Raw genomic sequence first — 18,890 nt, forward strand, 5'->3', positions numbered from 1 at the left:
TCTAATAAATAAAGCGATCATTTCACGGCAGCGAGTTATTTAAGGAGCTCTTTAATGTTTCATGTGATCAAGCTGTGATGGTAACCTAGTTTAGGATCCAACATACCCAACTGTTTGCTCATTTTCCCTCGAGAGAGAATAAAAACACACACCACAAGACTTCTTTCAATCATCTTTTCAATCATCATTTCCTTTACAGCTATTCCAAGAATACATCGATAATTCCAAGACATTCCATTCACTACTGATCTGTAAAAGCACAGTTTTAAATCAGGTTTGCAATTCATTACACTTTCTGATATTAGTGCACCGCATTCAAAATCACACGGAAGTATCTAAAACAATACACTCATTTCATATTCAAAGGCAGCAGGTAAATTCTTTTGATTTATGCACTTCAGTAACATGTAAACAACTCTGGAATGTCAGCATCTTCTTTAATATATGATTTTTGCATAAAGACGCAGTTTCAGTAACCCGAATGGCACAATGATGAATTCAGTCCAATGCAAGAAACGCTTCCATTCAGAGTGCATTTATATTTATTTATACACTAATCGAATGTTTTTTTGCAGCGAGGGAGCTCTGATAAGAGGTAAACAGCATTTGCATCGATCTGCAAAAGGGCAGGACATATGAATCGCAAAAATCATATGGATGAAATCCTCACTAGAAAGGTCAGATGATGCAATAAAGCCATAATGCGTGCATCTTCATTTTGCAGGAATTGCGTTATTCTTTTGTATTTATATGAACAAAAATGAAAAATAGTTCTCAGTATAAAAGATTTGGCGATTATCATTTTCCCCCATTATCAAAAATTTAAATGTGGGCCAAATGTACTGATGCCAGAGAAAATTCTCCTTTTCGTTTCCGTCTCTCTGGCTGCGTTGGTGAATGCTGGGAGATGTTTGTACAGGGCGACTGCCCCTCTCTTTGGCGCCTCGGTCTCTAAATATGAATCTTATTGGCTTCTGCAGGAATAAAAGCGTCTTTGGTGGTCCCGTTCAGATAAAAGCACCATGAGAGATTAGGAAAAGTCAACCTTTCCATTTCCTTCAGCGTCTGTCTTTTGAGAATGCAAAAATGCCTCCCATACAGCCAAACACTGCAAGAGAACATACACACATTTAAATAAAAATAATACATGTAAATTATATAAATGAAACAATATATGCATTATATATATATATATATATATATATATATATATATATATATATATATATATATATATATATATATATATATATTTTAAATTACATAATAATATAATAAAACAAATAATGATATATATACTCAAATGTAGTAAATAATACATAAATAATAATATACTACTATAATTACTAAAATAAACATACATAAAAATATCTAAATATTACACATTAATCAAAGCAGATGCCAATATTCAATAAATTACACACCAGCGTTCAATTAAAATATCAATATTATAAATAATTAAAATAAGATTAAATAAGTATATTAAAATATATAAATATACAAATATTATAAATAATTATGCATTAAATATTAAATAGAATAATTAATAATAATATATAATATATAAGTTAATCTATTATGAGTTTCTATATAATAACATTTTTATATATTAATATAATAAATTATTAACAAGCTGTTAATAATCATCACTATTTTTTTTTTTATTAAATGTATTTTCCAAAGCAAAAGTGAGTGCGACACTATCCATATACACCCGTTTAAATCCTTGATACTTAAATGAACCCTTTTTGTTGCTGTGGTTTACATAGCAAAAACTATGTAGACATTTAGACAGCGTTAAACGTGACGCCTGACAAGTGGCTGCCATTTGGTTTCCAATTTCATTCACAAGCTGCGGTCTCTCCTCGTCCCGAGTGCCATTTAGGTGTCAAGATTCGAAGCTCTTGATAAATGTCCTCACCGGGACTCGTCAGGCCCCTAAACACCTCAACACCCTCGGCCCAAAGCGCTCCGATGTTTCATAGCAGAACCTCTGAAGGAGCGTTGGCTGCGGCTGACCGACTGTCAAAAGCAGTTAATCAATGCACTCCATCACCACAGGATTCAGACGTGACGTGACCTCGGTAAACGACTTTGGACAGGCTGTGTGTGAGGCCGCTGGACCACAGTCGCCCTCCAAAACACACTAGGACACGGTCTATATTTGTCTCAGTACCAAACTGTGGACTTTAGGGAAACGGCGGACATCTGTGTCACTCAAGTTCAGCATATTGATTAGGCTGCAGCAGTTGCTCAGGACTTTAGCGTGCCATTCGCTTTCGCTCATATAAATGCAGGAATGGAACGAAAGTATATGCAAAGAATAAGCATCTTTCTTTTCAAGTAAGAGGAAATCCAGACTGTGAATTGTTGAATGCCATTAATAGTTATTTTACCATAATTCTATTTAAATAATGTTGATTATATAACTAGGTGTGTGTGTGTATATATATATATATATATATATATATATATATATATATATATATACATATATATATATATATATATATATATATACACACACACATATAATATAGAAAACAATTGTTAGTGCTCAACATGGGGACAGGAGCCTCAATAAATGGAAAAACTGGCATTACTTTATACATAATGAGTTACTTTACATACTCATATATACATACATATATATATATATATATATATACATATATATATATATATATACATATATATATATATATATGTAAGTATTATATATTTCTCTCTCTCTCTCTCTCTCTCTCTCTCTCTCTCTCTCTCTCTCTCTCTCTCTCTCTCTATATATATATATATATATATATATATATATATATATATATATATATATATATATTGATATATATATGAGTAAATGACAGAATTTAATATTCTAATTCTAATATATCATTATATTACAAACTTCATAGTAATTAATAAAAACTAATGTGCAATAAATAATTTAAACAATTTATAATAAGTATAATTAATTAAATATAACATTTACATTTATATACATGTGAAACAGTCAATATATTAGATAAATATAATAAAGAAATATAGAGTGATTATTATACAAGTATTATAATTACATGTATTTATGTAGAATTATATTTAAATTTGAATTAAATACAGCCCAAAGTCAAAGTGCTGGAATAACATTAGGTAAATAAAAGTTGAACACAACTAACTTTTAAGATCATGTTCTTCAGAATCAACAACAAAAGCTGCACTTGCAATGCTGTGCATACGATGACACAATATCACCATAATAAAGCAGAGACCCTTTCAGATCACAGACTGGGTGACAACACCATCAGCACCTATTTCAGTAGTCTACAGAGTCTGAAAGCTTGGTGTGCAACACGTCCCTGTCTGACACACACTCACTGACCGACGGAGTCTGTGTAATGTCTCTTGTGTTACCGGGAGGATCATTAGCTCTGAAGCCGGTCCAACCGCTCTCTGCCAAATGTGGCGCTAATCAGGCAGCGATGCATGAATAATGACAATCATCAACACAGACACACCTGAGACGTAACGGTGCAGATCAGACGGCAAAAAACATCGTGTTTCAGCTGCACGAGGAGAGAGACGCGGTCGAAGGTGTGAGATGTGATTTTTTTTTTTAAACATCAGTTGCATCAGCTGCTGGTAACGAGAAATGTTTCTGTGGTGTGCTTGAAGGCTCTGTGCTGGCTGAATTATAACGTTTAATGACAGCTTCCTCATCTTTGCTATCGTTTTGGCTACAGCCTTGTTGCTATGGCATCTCCATGGCGATTCTCTAAAGTTGCCATGTTGCAGAACATGGCTGCAGTGTTTTTTTTTTTGTATTAAGCGGCATGCAAATGTTGAACATCCACCCACACCATTATGCAGGGTTACACCGTTCCTTTTATTAGAGTTTTCATTGTTACGGCTTAATGATGTGTACAGGGAGGTCAAATGCAGGTTTGAATGCAAATGTCTTTATGGTAGTTTAAAAAGCAAGATGGGAAACTTTAAGAATAATTAATATTATATAGTAGTGCACGGTGTTGCTTAGATCTGGAAGCTGAGTGTAAATAATAATAATAATAATAAAAGTAATAATAATTTAAATATTATTATTATTATTTAAATTATTATTACTTTTATTATTATTACGATGATGATGATGAATATAAATATAAAAAATATAATAAATGAATCAAATATATAAATACAAATGGAAATAAAATCTAATATACATAAAACATTCTAATATACAAATACAATATAATAGTAAAAAGAAAAAAACAACTAAAAAAATTATAAAATACTGTAATTTAAAAAAAAAAATACTAAAAGCAAAAACAAATAAATATATAATTTGCCTACAAATATATCTAATAATTATTTGAAAGTTTTTGGTGAATTATCCCTAAAGTACACTGGTTGACCCTTGCAGCTGAAAAAAATTGGGGGTCACAGTCTAAGGTGGAAAATGCAGTTTTCTCATCTCAGCAGAGAAAGACTGGACTGCAATTTTCCCATCTGTCGTGGGAAAATTACTTGAACTTTGAGAACGGTAGAAGTGCAAGGAAAAAGGAACAGAGAAATGTTGAAGATTAACATTATTGTTGTGCAACTATTATTACACAGTAGTGAACTATTCAGTGCTGCGAAAAAAAAACACACTGATTTAATAATTGAGAGCAATTCTAAACTAACTCCAACCAATAACCTCCAAATTACCAGTCTGGTAATACACTACACTACACACACACACCTTTTCCACAACAAATAATAGCTGCATAACAATAAGCTTTACAAGTTTTTTATAAAAAACATCTATTCAGGTTTCTGGTTTGTAAATGGTCACACTTCATGCTTTAAAGGCACAATTCACCCAAAAATGAACATTCTGTCATTAATTACTATTAAAGAAAGAAAGAAAATATTACTAATTCATTCTAAAAGTTGAATCGCTGACGTCACATGTTGCTATTTTAATGATTTACTTCCTTGTCTGGGCCTTGAATGAGGAAGCTGCATTGCTGTCTATGGGAGGGTCAGAAAGCTTGAAGATTTCATTAAAAATATCTTAATTTGTGTCTTAAAGGTGGTCTTTAAAACCACATGAGGGTAAATAATTAGAGTAACAACGTCCAATTTTCAGTTTTGGGTGAAACACCAGCATTTGACGTCCGCAAAGTGTAAGGAACCCAAAAATACATAACCATAATCATCTTCTATGCAACAGGAACCGCTTCCACACCTATGTTTGACCACATTTTCTAACTTGGATCTTCACATTTTAACAGATATCCCCACAGACCAAGGCCAGTGAAGTTCTCTTACACAAACACATTTTCTCATTCTTCCACCTACTTCAGTTTTTTTTTTTTTTTTTTTTCCTTCACACCTTATTCTCTTTTAGGTCAGTGTTTGATGCCGTCAGGCTCTTCCTTCCGCATTAAATAAAAAATGCCTCTTTGCCTGGAGGTTACATAAAAAACACACGTGTGATGCACTGGCTGTCTGCAGGGCCCTGGGAGCATGCAGTATTTATTTAGATTTCTTGATTTTTAGTTTTCCATTTCAGTTCAGTTTTAACGATACCTCGATAGCTTTATTTCACAAATTTCAGCACACGATGTCTCTCGTTTTGTCAGAAATTGCACCATGCTCAAAATAAAGTTTTCAGTTTTATTCGTGAAACGCGTAACAGACACACCATGCTGCAGTACGCGTGGACAACTGAATAATAAACGTGGCGCTGCGTGCTCAATTTAACGGTCATGTTTCTGATAAGGCATTTATGATTCGGCAGAATAGATTGGATTAACCAGAACAACTAGTTACTGGATTGACCATAATTTAGGCAATTTATGATATAGAATTGTTATGAGGCGATTAGGATTATGTACACGATACATTTTTGGCAAAATGTATCATTTTGCTAAAAGGTTTTGGCAAGTAACAGGGAGTTCAGAAATGTTAAGCAGAAAAACTGAAATAGCATTTTCTTATGAATCATATTGCAAATGGGTAGTTGACAAATAGAATGGGACTGTGTCCTATGTGTCCTAAATAGAGGTTATTGGCAACATTTATTCTGGCTCAAGTTTCACTGCTAGTTTTTGTCAGTTTCCGTCTGCAGTCAAAACTACTTTAAAAACCGCAGCTTGCCAAACTACTCATTTAAAGTAGCTTCGACAACACTAGTGCGAGTGACAGTTCTTGTACGGCAAGGCTTATTTTTGAGTCTGTCTGCATCTGAAATTTCCCATTGGTTGTCTCCTCGACCTCTCTAGAGACCAAACAGAGAGTTTGTCATATTCGTTACAAACCCATTCATCCGTTTCTGTCCAACAACGGGGTTTTTTTTTTTTCTAGGGCCTCCGAGGGCACAGCGGGTAACCGAGATCACAGCATCTCTAAAGTCGAACGCTTCTTCCTTCGCTTTTCATTTTATTTTGTGCTATTGTAAAACACCTTCAACTTTGGAGTCTTAATTTACAGTTTAAGACCGAAAAGCAAAGGGCTTTAAAAAAAAAAAAAAAAAGAGATAAATTAAGCAGTGTACCGGCTTATACGCATCCAATCTAGCAAGCAATGTCAACATTTATAGACTTGGAGTGCAATTACTTGTCAGCAGGGATAAAAATGAGATACTACCACCCTCTGCTGGCACATATCCAGGGCGGCTGTGCAAATGAGTGCAGGCAGATGGCCACATGCATCCCTCTAAAATCTGTTGCCGGTTTGTCCAAGTCCTCAACGAGAACCGATTTTTTTTTACCCCTCATACTGTAGCTGTGAATGTTTATCTTTCATGCCTAAAATTTCTCAAATGCATCGCTATTTTAAAGCTTGATCAAATTTAGAGCGGTAACCGACAACCTCAAGCGGCCTATTGCTTTTATAAAATGCCAATAACAAGGCGCCAAAAAAAGTGAATATTAATCAGAAAACAAATATATTTTGGGCTAAGCAAGCTCACCTTTTCATAGTAGCTGACGTTCGTCTCCGCAGTGTCGATAAAGGCTGTTTGTAGGTCGGTTCTCATGACCTTTTGCCAGCGGGTCCAGTCGCTTTTGAGTGCGTTATTTGCCCACTCCAGTCGGTCCTCAGCCTTATCCAGATCATCTCTCATCTGAACACACAGGGATTGGTCGGTTAACATAGTACAGTTAGCCTCTGCCGGTAGATGCCATAACTAGTCCATCAGGGAAGGGAACCAAACAACGCCGTTCTCTATTGAAGGCCATTCACAAGTAGACAAGTATTCAGATAAAGGCGGTTTTTCTGAATTCAGTAGTAGATAGCGAGTCATCCAAATTTGAATATTAACTATGCATTTGGTTAGTTTTGCGAATTGGTATGTTTCGTCTGGCCTCACAGAAAGAGAGAGACTACGGTCAGTGTAACTAGTTTCAGGTTTCCACAAAACTTTTTAGAAACCTAGTTAAAGGCTGTTGCTATTTAATCTATTTATTTATTAGTTGGAAATCTTATCTATTGTATTGAAATGGCTGCATTTAACATATATTGCTAAGAACTAACCTAATCTGGCCTGTTGTTTCAACACTAAACCCGCCTAATTCTATAGGATTTCCTTAAGACAGACTTGTCGACTAATCCTTCAGATGACCTACTGACTAACCAATTTTGAAAATATGTCGTTTTGCGGATCTCTAATCCTGACCTGTGACTCTAGAGATGACAAGTCATGTAGCTCTGAATGTTCAAACCAAGATGGCAACACCAATATTATCAGAGCAGCTCTTCTGCCGTCAGACTGCTGACATGCAGCCATTTTTAGAGCGTTATAAAAACTTTCATTACTGAGGAGTATAACTCCTGTAAGATCCCGCTGAGCGTGCAGGAATAAATTTGATATGCTGATATCAACTAGATTTGGTCACTGTAATTAAGTTAATTTCATTCTTGGCTTTCTGCAAGTGGTCTCAAAAGCCTAACCGAGTTGTTTAAGCATTGATGTTAAGTGCATCTGACAGCTTTGAATCTGCTTTCGAATCAAATCATAATTGCCAGTTATTCGTATTTACTCAACATTAAATTAGGGATAATGTTAGAAGACATTTATTTATTTTACTTTTTTTTTATTTTTATTAATTATTATTTTTAAATCTGAATAGTAGTAAGTCCCTCTACTTATTCCAGGGGGTTGACACACTTTTGGCCATACTGTGTATCACACACAATGCTCAACTGCTTTCCTGTCACTGAGCAGCCTGTGATCATCTCAAAAGGTTAACAACTCTATCATACTCCATTTAGTGCAAAGAGCTCTCGAAGGGTGAAAGCGCATCAAGATGACTCTCTATCAGCAACTATCAGTGTCTAAACATAGAGAGAGATGAACAGTAAACATGCCCAGTGATGTCGAGAATGACAGGCCCGTGGGAACGGTGGCATGTCAGATCAGTGGGCCAAGAATGAGAGGAACATTTAAGGAAGACAGAGCAAGCTGTTCATTGACAGGTAAGCTAATGAAGGTCAGAGGTAGCCGTCTGTTAGTGCTCCATCTCATTTCCGTCGCAGCGCGTGTTCGTGTGAATCAGACGCGAGGATGTCTTGTGGAACAGCAGTTGTGTTTGGAGAGTGGACGCATTGCTCTAGGGACGAGACGTTGTCTACAGCCGCGTCTCGCTTCTGACAAGCAGGCCAGATCATTAGTTCCGCTGATCTGATGTTGCTGTCACCCAAAAGCGGACATTTATACACAGAGCCAAGCTAATTTACTATTTACACTCTTGAAGATATGAATGAATAATCTTGGGCAAACTAGTTTGTCGACACTGAAGTAAGTGCGTTTAGACCTATTGGAGACAGTTTACCATAAATGGATGATGATCTGCCACTTGTTTATAGTGACCTCTACTGGACAGAAAGCACATGGCGGCATCCTACAATATTTTTCTCATCAATTTAGTAAAAGGTAATGACAGGAAATGATGTGGAAAAGACGAAGCAGAAAGATGAGAAAGTAATGCAGACCGGGTTCGAATCCCGCGACTCAGCCTAATGGGTATGTTGGCCCTGATCTCCAAAAACGTAATAACATACCTCACCTCAACAAGCCATATGATTTAATGATTTAATACGAACGGGCAAGTCTGAAAAAGGTCATGCACCACGTCTTGATTCCATGAGAAAAAGCCTACTGTACTAACATGCTCGGTGGAGTGAGATATTAGGCGGTTATTCACTCGAAATAGCCACAGCATGTTAGACAGCGTTTAAGAAAGCGTAGACGTTGACATCACACGGCACAGCATTCAAGCATAAAGCCACGTGCTGCTCTAAATGAAGGCAAAAATGTGTGAGACAAAGACGAGGCGACAACACACCCTCATATCAAGGCGTGGTCGTCTCGGAAAAACCATGTACCACGTCAAATGAACCCTTGAGTAGATAAAGACAGAAAAAGCTAGTCAGGCCAAGCTCAAGCACTAAGGGGGAATGTTACCTCCTTAATCTCGCCCTTAAGTTTCTGCTGTTTCTGCTGTTTGACCTCCTCAGGGGATCGTCCCACCAAGCTGTCCCATGCTAAACTCAGCACCTTAGATTCCTTCAGTGGACACATGAGCAATCGACACATGAATATGAACACGTCTGGACTTGAAGTCACAAAACCTGTTTACTGCGGGAATAACATCACACTAGGACATTTCCAGAAATTGTATATTGGGTTTATACTGGGATTCTGTTTAAATCCCAGCAGGCCATCAAGTAGTAGTTTTTGTAACATTACGTAGCACACGTAGCTTTACAACAGAAGCAATGATTAAACACCCTCACCTAGAATGACATCTTAGTCGTTTCTTGTGTGTAAATATACTGCTTCAAAAAAACAACAATTCAAAAGGTATTTTTATTGGTGCATTAGGTCTGTTGTAGCAAGTTGTTAAATGCAGTTGATCGTCATTTTACTGCATTAATAAGTATCATCTAACATTTATGTAAAAAGATATTCAGAGTACTTAGTGTAATATATATATATATAGCGCATCTTTTTTGTTACTGAAGACCAGCACCACTCTGAAGTCTCTGGAATAGCTTTTTCCTCTATTAACTATTTAATCATTGATTAGCCATTGAATATTATTATTTCTTTAAGAGCTGCCGCTGCTGAATGTGACGCGGTTCTGACATGAATCTTATGTACTCTCAACTCTTTACCTTTTCTAACCCACTTCAGGTCTTACAGTCTCTATTATTAAGTTGACAAGTTAAATCGTGTGTGTTAGATGAGTGAGACAGCGCTGGATACTTTTGAAAACCGTTTCACACGTTCTTAAACGTGACTCATATAAAATATATTACGCGCTTACATAGCTTTAAGGCAGCTTTAATCGTCTTTTTGGTAGCTTATGTGACCACAACACATTATAATTAATATATATATATATATATATATATATATATATATATATATATATATATATATATATATATATATATATATATATATATATATATATGTGTGTGTGTGTGTGTATGTTCTAAAATTTTAATTTAGAATTTTAATTACACATTTTTACAATTTCCTACAGAATAAAATAAATATATTTAAATAAATAAAAAGTAATACATTTTAACTGTCTTTTAACTAGTTTAAATTAAGTAACTTGTTACTTGACCAAAACACAATTTATGCAAATTTTAATAAACCACAGCAAAATGTAGATAAGCGTTTTTGCATAACGACCATATTCAAATTTATTATACAGCTTTTTTTTTTTTTTCCACACACTGGGAGAGAGTGAATCTGGATCAAATAGTTCTTTGGTTTAAAAAAAAAAAAAAAAAAAAAAGAATCAGGCCATTGGGGATACCTTCTCATTTTAGAAATGGCCTTTTGTAGTAAGCAGTGTAAGTCAGCAGGGACCACGCTCAATCAAAGCACATAATTAAATTGACAAGAGAGCCGAGATGCTGCTAAGCTTCTCTGGACACCATTGGTACTTTGTCCATCAATGCCCTTTCGGAGCGTTCAAGCATCCTGCACCTGATATTTGATGGAATTGACAAAAATAAACTCAAACAGCCAAAGAGACTTAAATATGGCAATATTAGCTTGGGCAATATGAGTAATATTTGAAAGCGTCCCACTTTAAGAGTGGTCTGGCTTTAAGAGACATCTACCGTGATCTGGAGATAGTCGTATAATCTCTCCAAACTCCTTTTCCAGCTTAAAACTCAGCGCTGTCTAATGAAAGCCAGGAAGACAGCTAGAGCTCGGTTTTATTAAAAATAATCTCCATGAATTTTCAAAGGAGCACTGGATGGATTACGTGGAGAATTGAAAGAGTCAATAATAGACCTACCGTGTCTCTGTCGGCTTTCTTCGCGGCAAGAGCTTCAGTCTTCGCTTCGAAATCCGCTTGGATGTTGTCTCGCCTCCTTAGCACCGCCTGAAAACCCATGATCAATACTCATGAAGTATGAAAATTGTGATCAATATATTTTAATGAAATTTAAGGCTGGGTGAAATATGTAATAAGCCTCGGAAAAAAATTATGCCGGCTGTATTGATCTTAGCTTTGCATCATGGTTTATATCACGCGGGATGAAATGCCGCAAACATCTTATCAATTTAAACATGATTTTTATACTAGCAGGTCATTTGCCTTGAACAAAATACAACATAATATTTCGTTTAACTGAAACAAATTGATCACATTCTACACTTAAAAAAAAAATGCCATTTTCTTAACCATATGCTTTTTATTTTTATTAATTTTTACAGCAAAATAAGATTTTTGAAGAGTGTTCAAATGAATTCATTACAGTAATGATTCTTTGACAAACAGAAAGTTCAAAACAACTGCACGTATTTGAAGTAAAACGTTTGTTTTTTATACCAAGTCTGCATTTATTTTATTACAAATACAGTAATATTTGACTATATTTTAAAACAAGATTTTTAAAACCTGTATTAATTTCTTTGTTCTGACGAACACAAAGGAAGATATTTTGAAGAAAGTTTCTGTATTGGGTCACCAATGACATCCATAGTATTTTTTTACCAACTATAGAAGTCAATGGTTACCCAAAACAAACTTTTTTCAAAGTATCTACCTTCATGCAGGTTTGGAACTACTTCAGGTTGAGTAAACGTTGACAGGATTTAAATTTTTGGGTGAACTATCCCTTTAATTTCTTTAGAAATATGATCTTTCTTCTTGTTCTGCAAATAAAAGAAAGTGATACAGGTTCGAAATGATACTGGGGTGAACAAATGACTACTGAATTTGAATTTTAAGGTGAACTTCCCCTTTAAGAAAAACAAAACAGCAGCATCTTGTCACTCTACCTTGAGCGTGTCGGCGCAGAGGACATACTCATGAAGGACGGGAATCAGGTGATCATTGACATGCTTGACCTGCTCCTCTGTCTCCTTGCAGCATCTGTCCACGCAGCCTGACACCTTCTTCAGGGACTCGGCAAGCTCCTCCTCTGACTGTGACCACAGAGCATATGTTGGCCCACACTCCTTCAGCTCCTCTAGGTACTCTGTGACAACAACAACATCATATCTATATCTATATCTATAGCCCGTGCAAACAGAAGAGATGAGAACTCCCTGAAAAGCGTGTATATAAGACAAAAAAGCCCAACCTTTCTGCTCTCTCACGATCCTTTGAGAAACTTTATCAAGCGAGCTGATCTTCTGACTGAAGGCCTCCACGTACTCCTGCATTTCGGTGAACTCCTGAGGCCGGTTTTTGACCCCTCTGACCGCAGCAGCGACGGCTTTGACCGTATCCCCCATCCTGCTCAGAAACCCTGGACCTTGTTTCTTATGAGAGGTCAACTCCTGCAGAGGATCATTGGAACGGTACATGATGTTACTGAAAAGAGACTACAGCGAAATTATTTTTGTTCAGCAAAAGCCTCTAATGGATGAAAATGCGTGCGTATTTTCACGGTCGGTCAGTAATGGCAACACTAGTGCAAATAGCTGATGAAACTGTGAGCGTGCATCATAGCAGCCCATGAAGCGTCAAATATCCAGAACAGCAAAACTTCCTTTTATTACTACTGAAGGGAAGTGAGGAGCTCTTTATAAAGTACTTATCTCAGAGGTCACTCAGCCGAAGCTACACACAGAAACTGTCACATTATCTGCGTGCATTTAACATAATCCTCTTATAAAGCAAAACCGAGATCATATATAGTGAACACACAAAAGGTCAGTGGTTATCATGTAATGTGGGACACTGTGTGTGTGTGTGTGTGTGTGTGCAGACAGGTTTTAATGTCCTTATTAGGAAGGAAACGATGTCTCTGACAGACAAGCAAAACCTTTCACTGGAACATCGGCACAATAAAAAAAAACCAGGGCTGTCAAAGTTAATACATTAATGCATGCGAATAATCCAAAAAATATAACACGTTAATATTTTTTAATGCAAATGAATGGTTTGATAAGGTTTGACCCAAGCTTTCTGTCGTCATTGCAGCGCGGTGGGTTGTTTGTGTGACCTGACATGTGATCATGGAGGCTTAAAAGAGTTTTGAGTAAAAGATTTGGTAGTCTGAGACAAATGTTGAAAATGCTAAAATATTCCTTTTACCTCCTATTAAAGTCTGGCAGTGTCTGAAGATTTTGCGCATAGTACTGCTGTGTGACGAACGTCAAACTTTCTCCATATTTCAAGACAAGCCATGAGATTTCTTCTATATGCCGTAAACTCCTGCGCTCTCGTCCTGGGCTTGCGAAATTTTACCTTTGCTATGATAATGCACCCCTGTTTTCATGTGGGTGTATGGCGCTGCTTATAATATTTTTCTTAAATACAGTGGTTTTGCCACCACATACTCGATAACCAACATTTCATCCGCGGTCACTTAATAATGTGTGGGTTGATGTTTTTGCAAGCACCCTTTTTTAAAAAATCACGTCTCGATTGGCGTACAATCCGACATTAGTAACAACTGAGATCCCACATGATCGTCATGTTCGTAAAGTCTGACAAGTACAATCCTGAAGGGACTTAAAAAAAATTGCAGTGTGTGTCCGGCTTAAGGCCTGGTTTCACAGACAGTGCTTAGCCTAAACCAGGATTAGGCCATAGTTCAATTTGGACATTTAAGTAATTTTTACAAACATGCCTTTAAAAAAAAAAAAACAGTACCGATGTTCTTCTTAAGACAAAACAAAGGCATTGACATATTTTAAAGATCAGAAAGTTTCTTTCAGTCGAAACGGCTCAGATTTACATTTTTAGTCTAGGACTAGGCTTAAGCCCCGTCTGTGAAACCAGGGTAAATTAAAATACTAAATCGACCAAATCTTACCCCAGATGCTGCTGTGAGAAAGATCTTAAAATCCTCACTGCTGGAGAAAATGGGATGCTCTGCTATTTTGTTCAAGAACCTGTGCAGCGCCCTCCTCCTCGTCTCGATGAAATCTTCGTTAAACCTCTCCACCATTCCTTTCATCACAAACTTCTCAGGCAGTGGCTGATGGGACGGAACCACATCAATGTTTTGTGAGATTTTGAGCACGCCGCAACCAGAAACACCATTTCAAACGAACCGCACCTTTAATTATTTAGACTGGGGAATGGAATGATGTCAAATTATGGCATTAGTTTAAAGTTTAAAACAACTTTGCCAGAACATCTCCGTTGGAAAATGAACATTTCAGCTCTGCTTATCCCATAAAGTTCCATAATAGGCTCGCACACTTCACCTACATGAACGATAAGCGTGGGATGAGCTTCTTCAAGACGTCCCTTTAACCACAGGAAGTCCTGGTATCTTCTTCGCACCTCAAACTCACTGGAGTCGAACTCGCTCCGTGTGGTCTGACGTGAAAGAGGAGGATGGAAAAGATGAGAGAATTATTCGTAGAACCCTACTCTGCGAGTTTGTGCTCGGATCAGTACCTTGGTCACAACCCGGTAGGTTATGTATGTCTCAATAGCTGTTACATGGCTCTCTGGGTTATCAACCGTGACAAAAATATCTTTAGTGTCAGCATCGTCTTCTTCAAACTTGTACTGGTTGATCATTGAAGCAGGGGAGGTCTGCATGGAGGCGTTGAAAGAGCTGCCGTCTGTTAGAGTCGTATCCTACACGGAAAACAAAATGTGCGTCAGGACACGTGAGGGACGGCAGCACTGAACAGCACGAGTGTTTAGACATCAAGCAAACAACACGTGCACTTTATGGAATGGTACAATGCTCATAAAAATAAGAATACCTTGGAAAATTACAAGTACATAATATAGAAATAACTTAATTCATTTTTTTAAATAAGTGCACCAATTCTGCATTTGCTTTTAAAAAAATTAATATTGAGAAATGATATTCTAATTTAAAAACATTTCTGACCATTATCAATGTTGAAAACAGTAGTCCTGCTTCATATTTTTGTGGAAACTGATACATTTTTTAGGATTCTTTGATAAATAGAACGCTCAAAAGAACAGTAGGGTAACATTTAATGGTCTCTTTTTTGCAAATTTAATGCATCCTTACACATCTTTCAGAAATCATTCTGACATGCTGATTTGATGCACAAGAAACATTTCTATTATTATCAATGTTGAGAACAGTACTACTTATTTTTGTAAAAACCAATACATTTTTTCAGAATTCTTTGTTAAATAGGATGTTCAAAAAAACGTTTTTTTTTTTTTTTTTTTAAGAAGTGCTGTAAACAGGATTTAATACCAAAAAAATCATCTGCTTCTTGAGTTAAAAAAACAAACAAATTATATTCCTTCAAGGCTCTTTTGAAAATATTTATATTAAGACACATGTATCTGGGTTGTAGGTGTTGAGATGTCTGAATTAAAATAATTTGAAGTATTATTTAAGTATTAAGAAGAAGTTATTTTATGTCTATAGAAAGCAAATTTAAATGTAAGTGTCTACATATAAGAGTTCAAATACATTTTTGGAGAATAAAATGTCAAAAAAAAAAATTTATAATGTTGCATCATCATTCAGGGTAACACAATATATGTAAAAATTCAGACAAGATGCTTATTATGACCTGTACATATTAAAACATAAAGGAATAAAGGAAGCATATTGAATTTTATTGTGTTTTAAATTAATAAAAATAAGTCTTTTTATATCAAATTTAAAAAATCTAAACCTACAAATAATTAGGCCTAGCATTTGGGCTGAATGAAACGAGTCTTTTAGTATGTTATAAATAAATTTTTGTTGTAAACATGCCTGACAAAATTGTCTTCTGTAAATTGGGAAAATGTAGAAAATTATATTTTTTAATTCAAAAAGAAAAAAAACAATTACAAAGAAATTAAATTGAACTTTTTTATTTCTCTGGTTTTTTTTGTTTTTTATGGGGCAACAATATAAAGCAGTATTAACCTTATTGTTAATACTGCTTTACCGTAAAGATAATAGTAATAAAAAATAAACCATAAACATTCATAATATATTTACTAAACCTAAAAAAAACAATAAACATTTCTACTATTATTACAAAACCACAATATCGTACCATAACACTTTATCATTATAACTGGACGTACTATCGCCATGAACTTGATTTAAAAGCTGTTTGTGTTTTGATCGCGGGGAGAGACAAACATCTGATTTTCCTACTGTCTTGCCATCTTTTCCTGGTCCAAACACTGACGCATGCAAATCCCTTTTCGTTTAGCCACAGCTGATGGGAAAGAAGCCTGAGCGTCTGTTTCCTGTCATAACAAACTAGCCTGTAGTCAGCACAAACTGCACCGCTGCTCTCCCCAATAAACACCGCACTTCCATTCACAACCATCCACTGCCGATACCGACTACAACACCAGCCACACAGCTAGAAGTATAAACAACTACGTGATAGTTCGTAAAGAACAACGTTTAGAACGGTTTAGAGGTCGCATCCGAACCGTTAACGTGTTGTCTTGTTGTTGTGGCGATTTTACTGTTACTAGGCATCGCTAGGTGGTTTAAACAGCTCGCTGGGAATTATTAGGGTGTTCTACCTAGTTGTTAGGGTGTAACTTGTAACTTTTAAGTCTGTGTGAAATCAAAATTGACTATTTATTTTGTTACCTCACTATTTTTGTGTTTCAATTCAATTCAATCCACACACACAAAAAACGGTTTGCCTTCATAATCTTTAATCCAAATCTGAAAAAGCTCCTCCCCTCTAAAACAACGGGGATTCTCTGATGACATCAGTTTGACGGCTTGGGCATGATCTTAACATCACTGACCACGCCCCTCCAACATCACTGACTTTTCTTACTTACTACATCCAATCAATTCATTCAGATATTCAATTCAATTGAAAATAGAGAAAATAACCGACGCCGTTTCCCCCCATTCAATATTTTGTTTCTCTGAAACATGTCGCAATACAAAAGTAAAATCGGTCGCGGACTTCCGACTCAAGGGTGTTCCGCTCGGTTGCTAGGGTGTTCTAATGGTATATAAGTGTTGCTAGGGTGTTCCGACGGTTTGCTGGGAACTGTTATGACGTTGTGTCCACTTGCTAGGGTGCTCTAAACGCTCGCTGAGAATTGTTAGGGTGTTGTGTTTAGTTGCTAGGGTGAACTCTTTTTAGGCGTTGCTATGGTGTTCTAAACACCTGTTGCGTGTTGCTAGGGTGTTCGAATTGTTGCTAGGTGTTGTTGGGGTGTTCTAACGGTTCCCAGACATCTCTAGGGTGTCTAGTTTCTAGGGTATTCTGGTTGGTTGCTATGTGTTTTTAGAGTTTCCTTACTTTTGCCAGATGCTATTGTAGCGTTAAAGTAACTTGTTATGGAACTATAGGAACTGTTATGCTGTTCTTGCAGGTTGTTAGGGTGTTTAAACTGTTACTAGGTGTTGCTACGGTATTCTACGTTTGGGCAGACATCGCTAGGGTGTTGTAACTGCTTGCCGGGAATGGAGTGACTACTAGAATGGACTGACAGACGGTAGCAGACAGATAGACAGACAGTCTGACAGATTCATAACAACATTTTCGCGACAGTGAGATAAACAGATGCGCACAGGCTGAGCCGTTTATTAAATACGCATTGTCTTGCACCAAACGAAGAAGTCTACAGAAAGTAACTCAGAAGGGGAAAAAAACCCATGCCATGACAGCGCCTGATCGCTGACCTTTGGAACTTCAGATCACAGCAAAACACCAACAATTCAACGAGAAGTTTGATTTCTACGCCACTGATTACGTAGAACGTAAAGATATCAACCCTGGTCGACTCGCGTGTCTGTTTTGAACACCCAAAACGTGTCGATCTCAGTCGAAACCAGTCGATTATAAATTACCTTACTGAAAACTTCCAAGTCATCGTCTTCGTCTAGATCTAATATGTGCCCGCCGATGTCTGTCGGGATCGCAACCGAAGAATTGCCCGGTGACACGGCGCTGTCGACGGCAGGTCCGCTCATCGTTGCTCAGATCGCTACTTTGTTACAAGTTTTCAGGACTTCATCGGTTTTCCGCACAACTCTCAAAAAGCTCAGCCGAAGGCGGACCGGTCTCCACTGCGCAGAATCGGAAACCGCGCGCCTTGGAAAGGGCCGAGGGTTGAGCCGCGCGAGACGCCCACGTGAAGGAGTGTGTTTACGGTGTTCGGCTCGATGTCGCGCTTGGTTTTTGGCCAACAGCTCTTGCCTTTAAAGGTTACTTAGTTCTAACCCGTGAAATAATAGTGGTTAACATCAAATGAGTGTTTTTAAAGTTTAAAAGGCGTATGTGTGTGTGTGTTTTGCATAATTATTAATGCACTTTGGGTACGAATCTCTATGATTATGGGTTTTGGAGTCAGGTTTCTAACCTAAGATGACTAATGTGTGTGTGTGTGTGTGTGTGTGTGTGTGTGTGTGTGTGTGTGTGTGTGTGTAACTAGCATTTACCTGTATAGGCTACTACAAAATATACAATATATTCTATAAAACCTGCAGTAATG

General features: G+C 36.7%; 1 protein-coding gene across 2 annotated transcripts; it reads right to left on the reverse strand.

The window, feature by feature from the left end:
- Positions 1 to 159: 159 nt before the first annotated feature.
- Positions 160 to 18,490, reverse strand: snx7 (sorting nexin 7). 2 transcript variants are annotated; one of them, XM_043226391.1, is made up of 10 exons: positions 18,247 to 18,490; positions 14,874 to 15,059; positions 14,682 to 14,792; positions 14,281 to 14,445; positions 12,598 to 12,796; positions 12,293 to 12,492; positions 11,304 to 11,390; positions 9,443 to 9,544; positions 6,950 to 7,102; positions 160 to 1,108 (listed from the first exon to the last, which is right to left on the reverse strand). In XM_043226391.1, exons 1-10 carry the CDS (start codon positions 18,367 to 18,369, stop codon positions 1,031 to 1,033), a joined length of 1,404 nt encoding a protein of 467 aa, XP_043082326.1. In that variant the 5' UTR covers positions 18,370 to 18,490; the 3' UTR covers positions 160 to 1,030. The 2 variants fall into 2 exon arrangements, with proteins under 2 accessions (XP_043082326.1, XP_043082327.1); XM_043226392.1 differs by lacking the exon at positions 9,443 to 9,544 and having other exon boundaries at positions 18,247 to 18,489.
- Positions 18,491 to 18,890: the final 400 nt, after the last annotated feature.

This window comes from Puntigrus tetrazona, chromosome 24 (assembly GCF_018831695.1).
Source record: "Puntigrus tetrazona isolate hp1 chromosome 24, ASM1883169v1, whole genome shotgun sequence".
NCBI lineage: Eukaryota > Metazoa > Chordata > Actinopteri > Cypriniformes > Cyprinidae > Puntigrus > Puntigrus tetrazona.

Bases quoted from the DNA above. Each gene is read 5' to 3' on its own strand.
- snx7 (XM_043226391.1), bottom strand. From the start codon at position 18,369: ATGAGCGGACCTGCCGTCGACAGCGCCGTGTCACCGGGCAATTCTTCG. The intron at 15,060-18,246 runs GTAATTTATAAT...TTTTCCGTGTAG, and splicing joins ACTTGGAAGTTTTCAGTAAG to GATACGACTCTAACAGACGG. The intron at 9,545-11,303 runs GTAGGTCTATTA...TGTCCACTGAAG, and splicing joins AGAAAGCCGACAGAGACACG to GAATCTAAGGTGCTGAGTTT.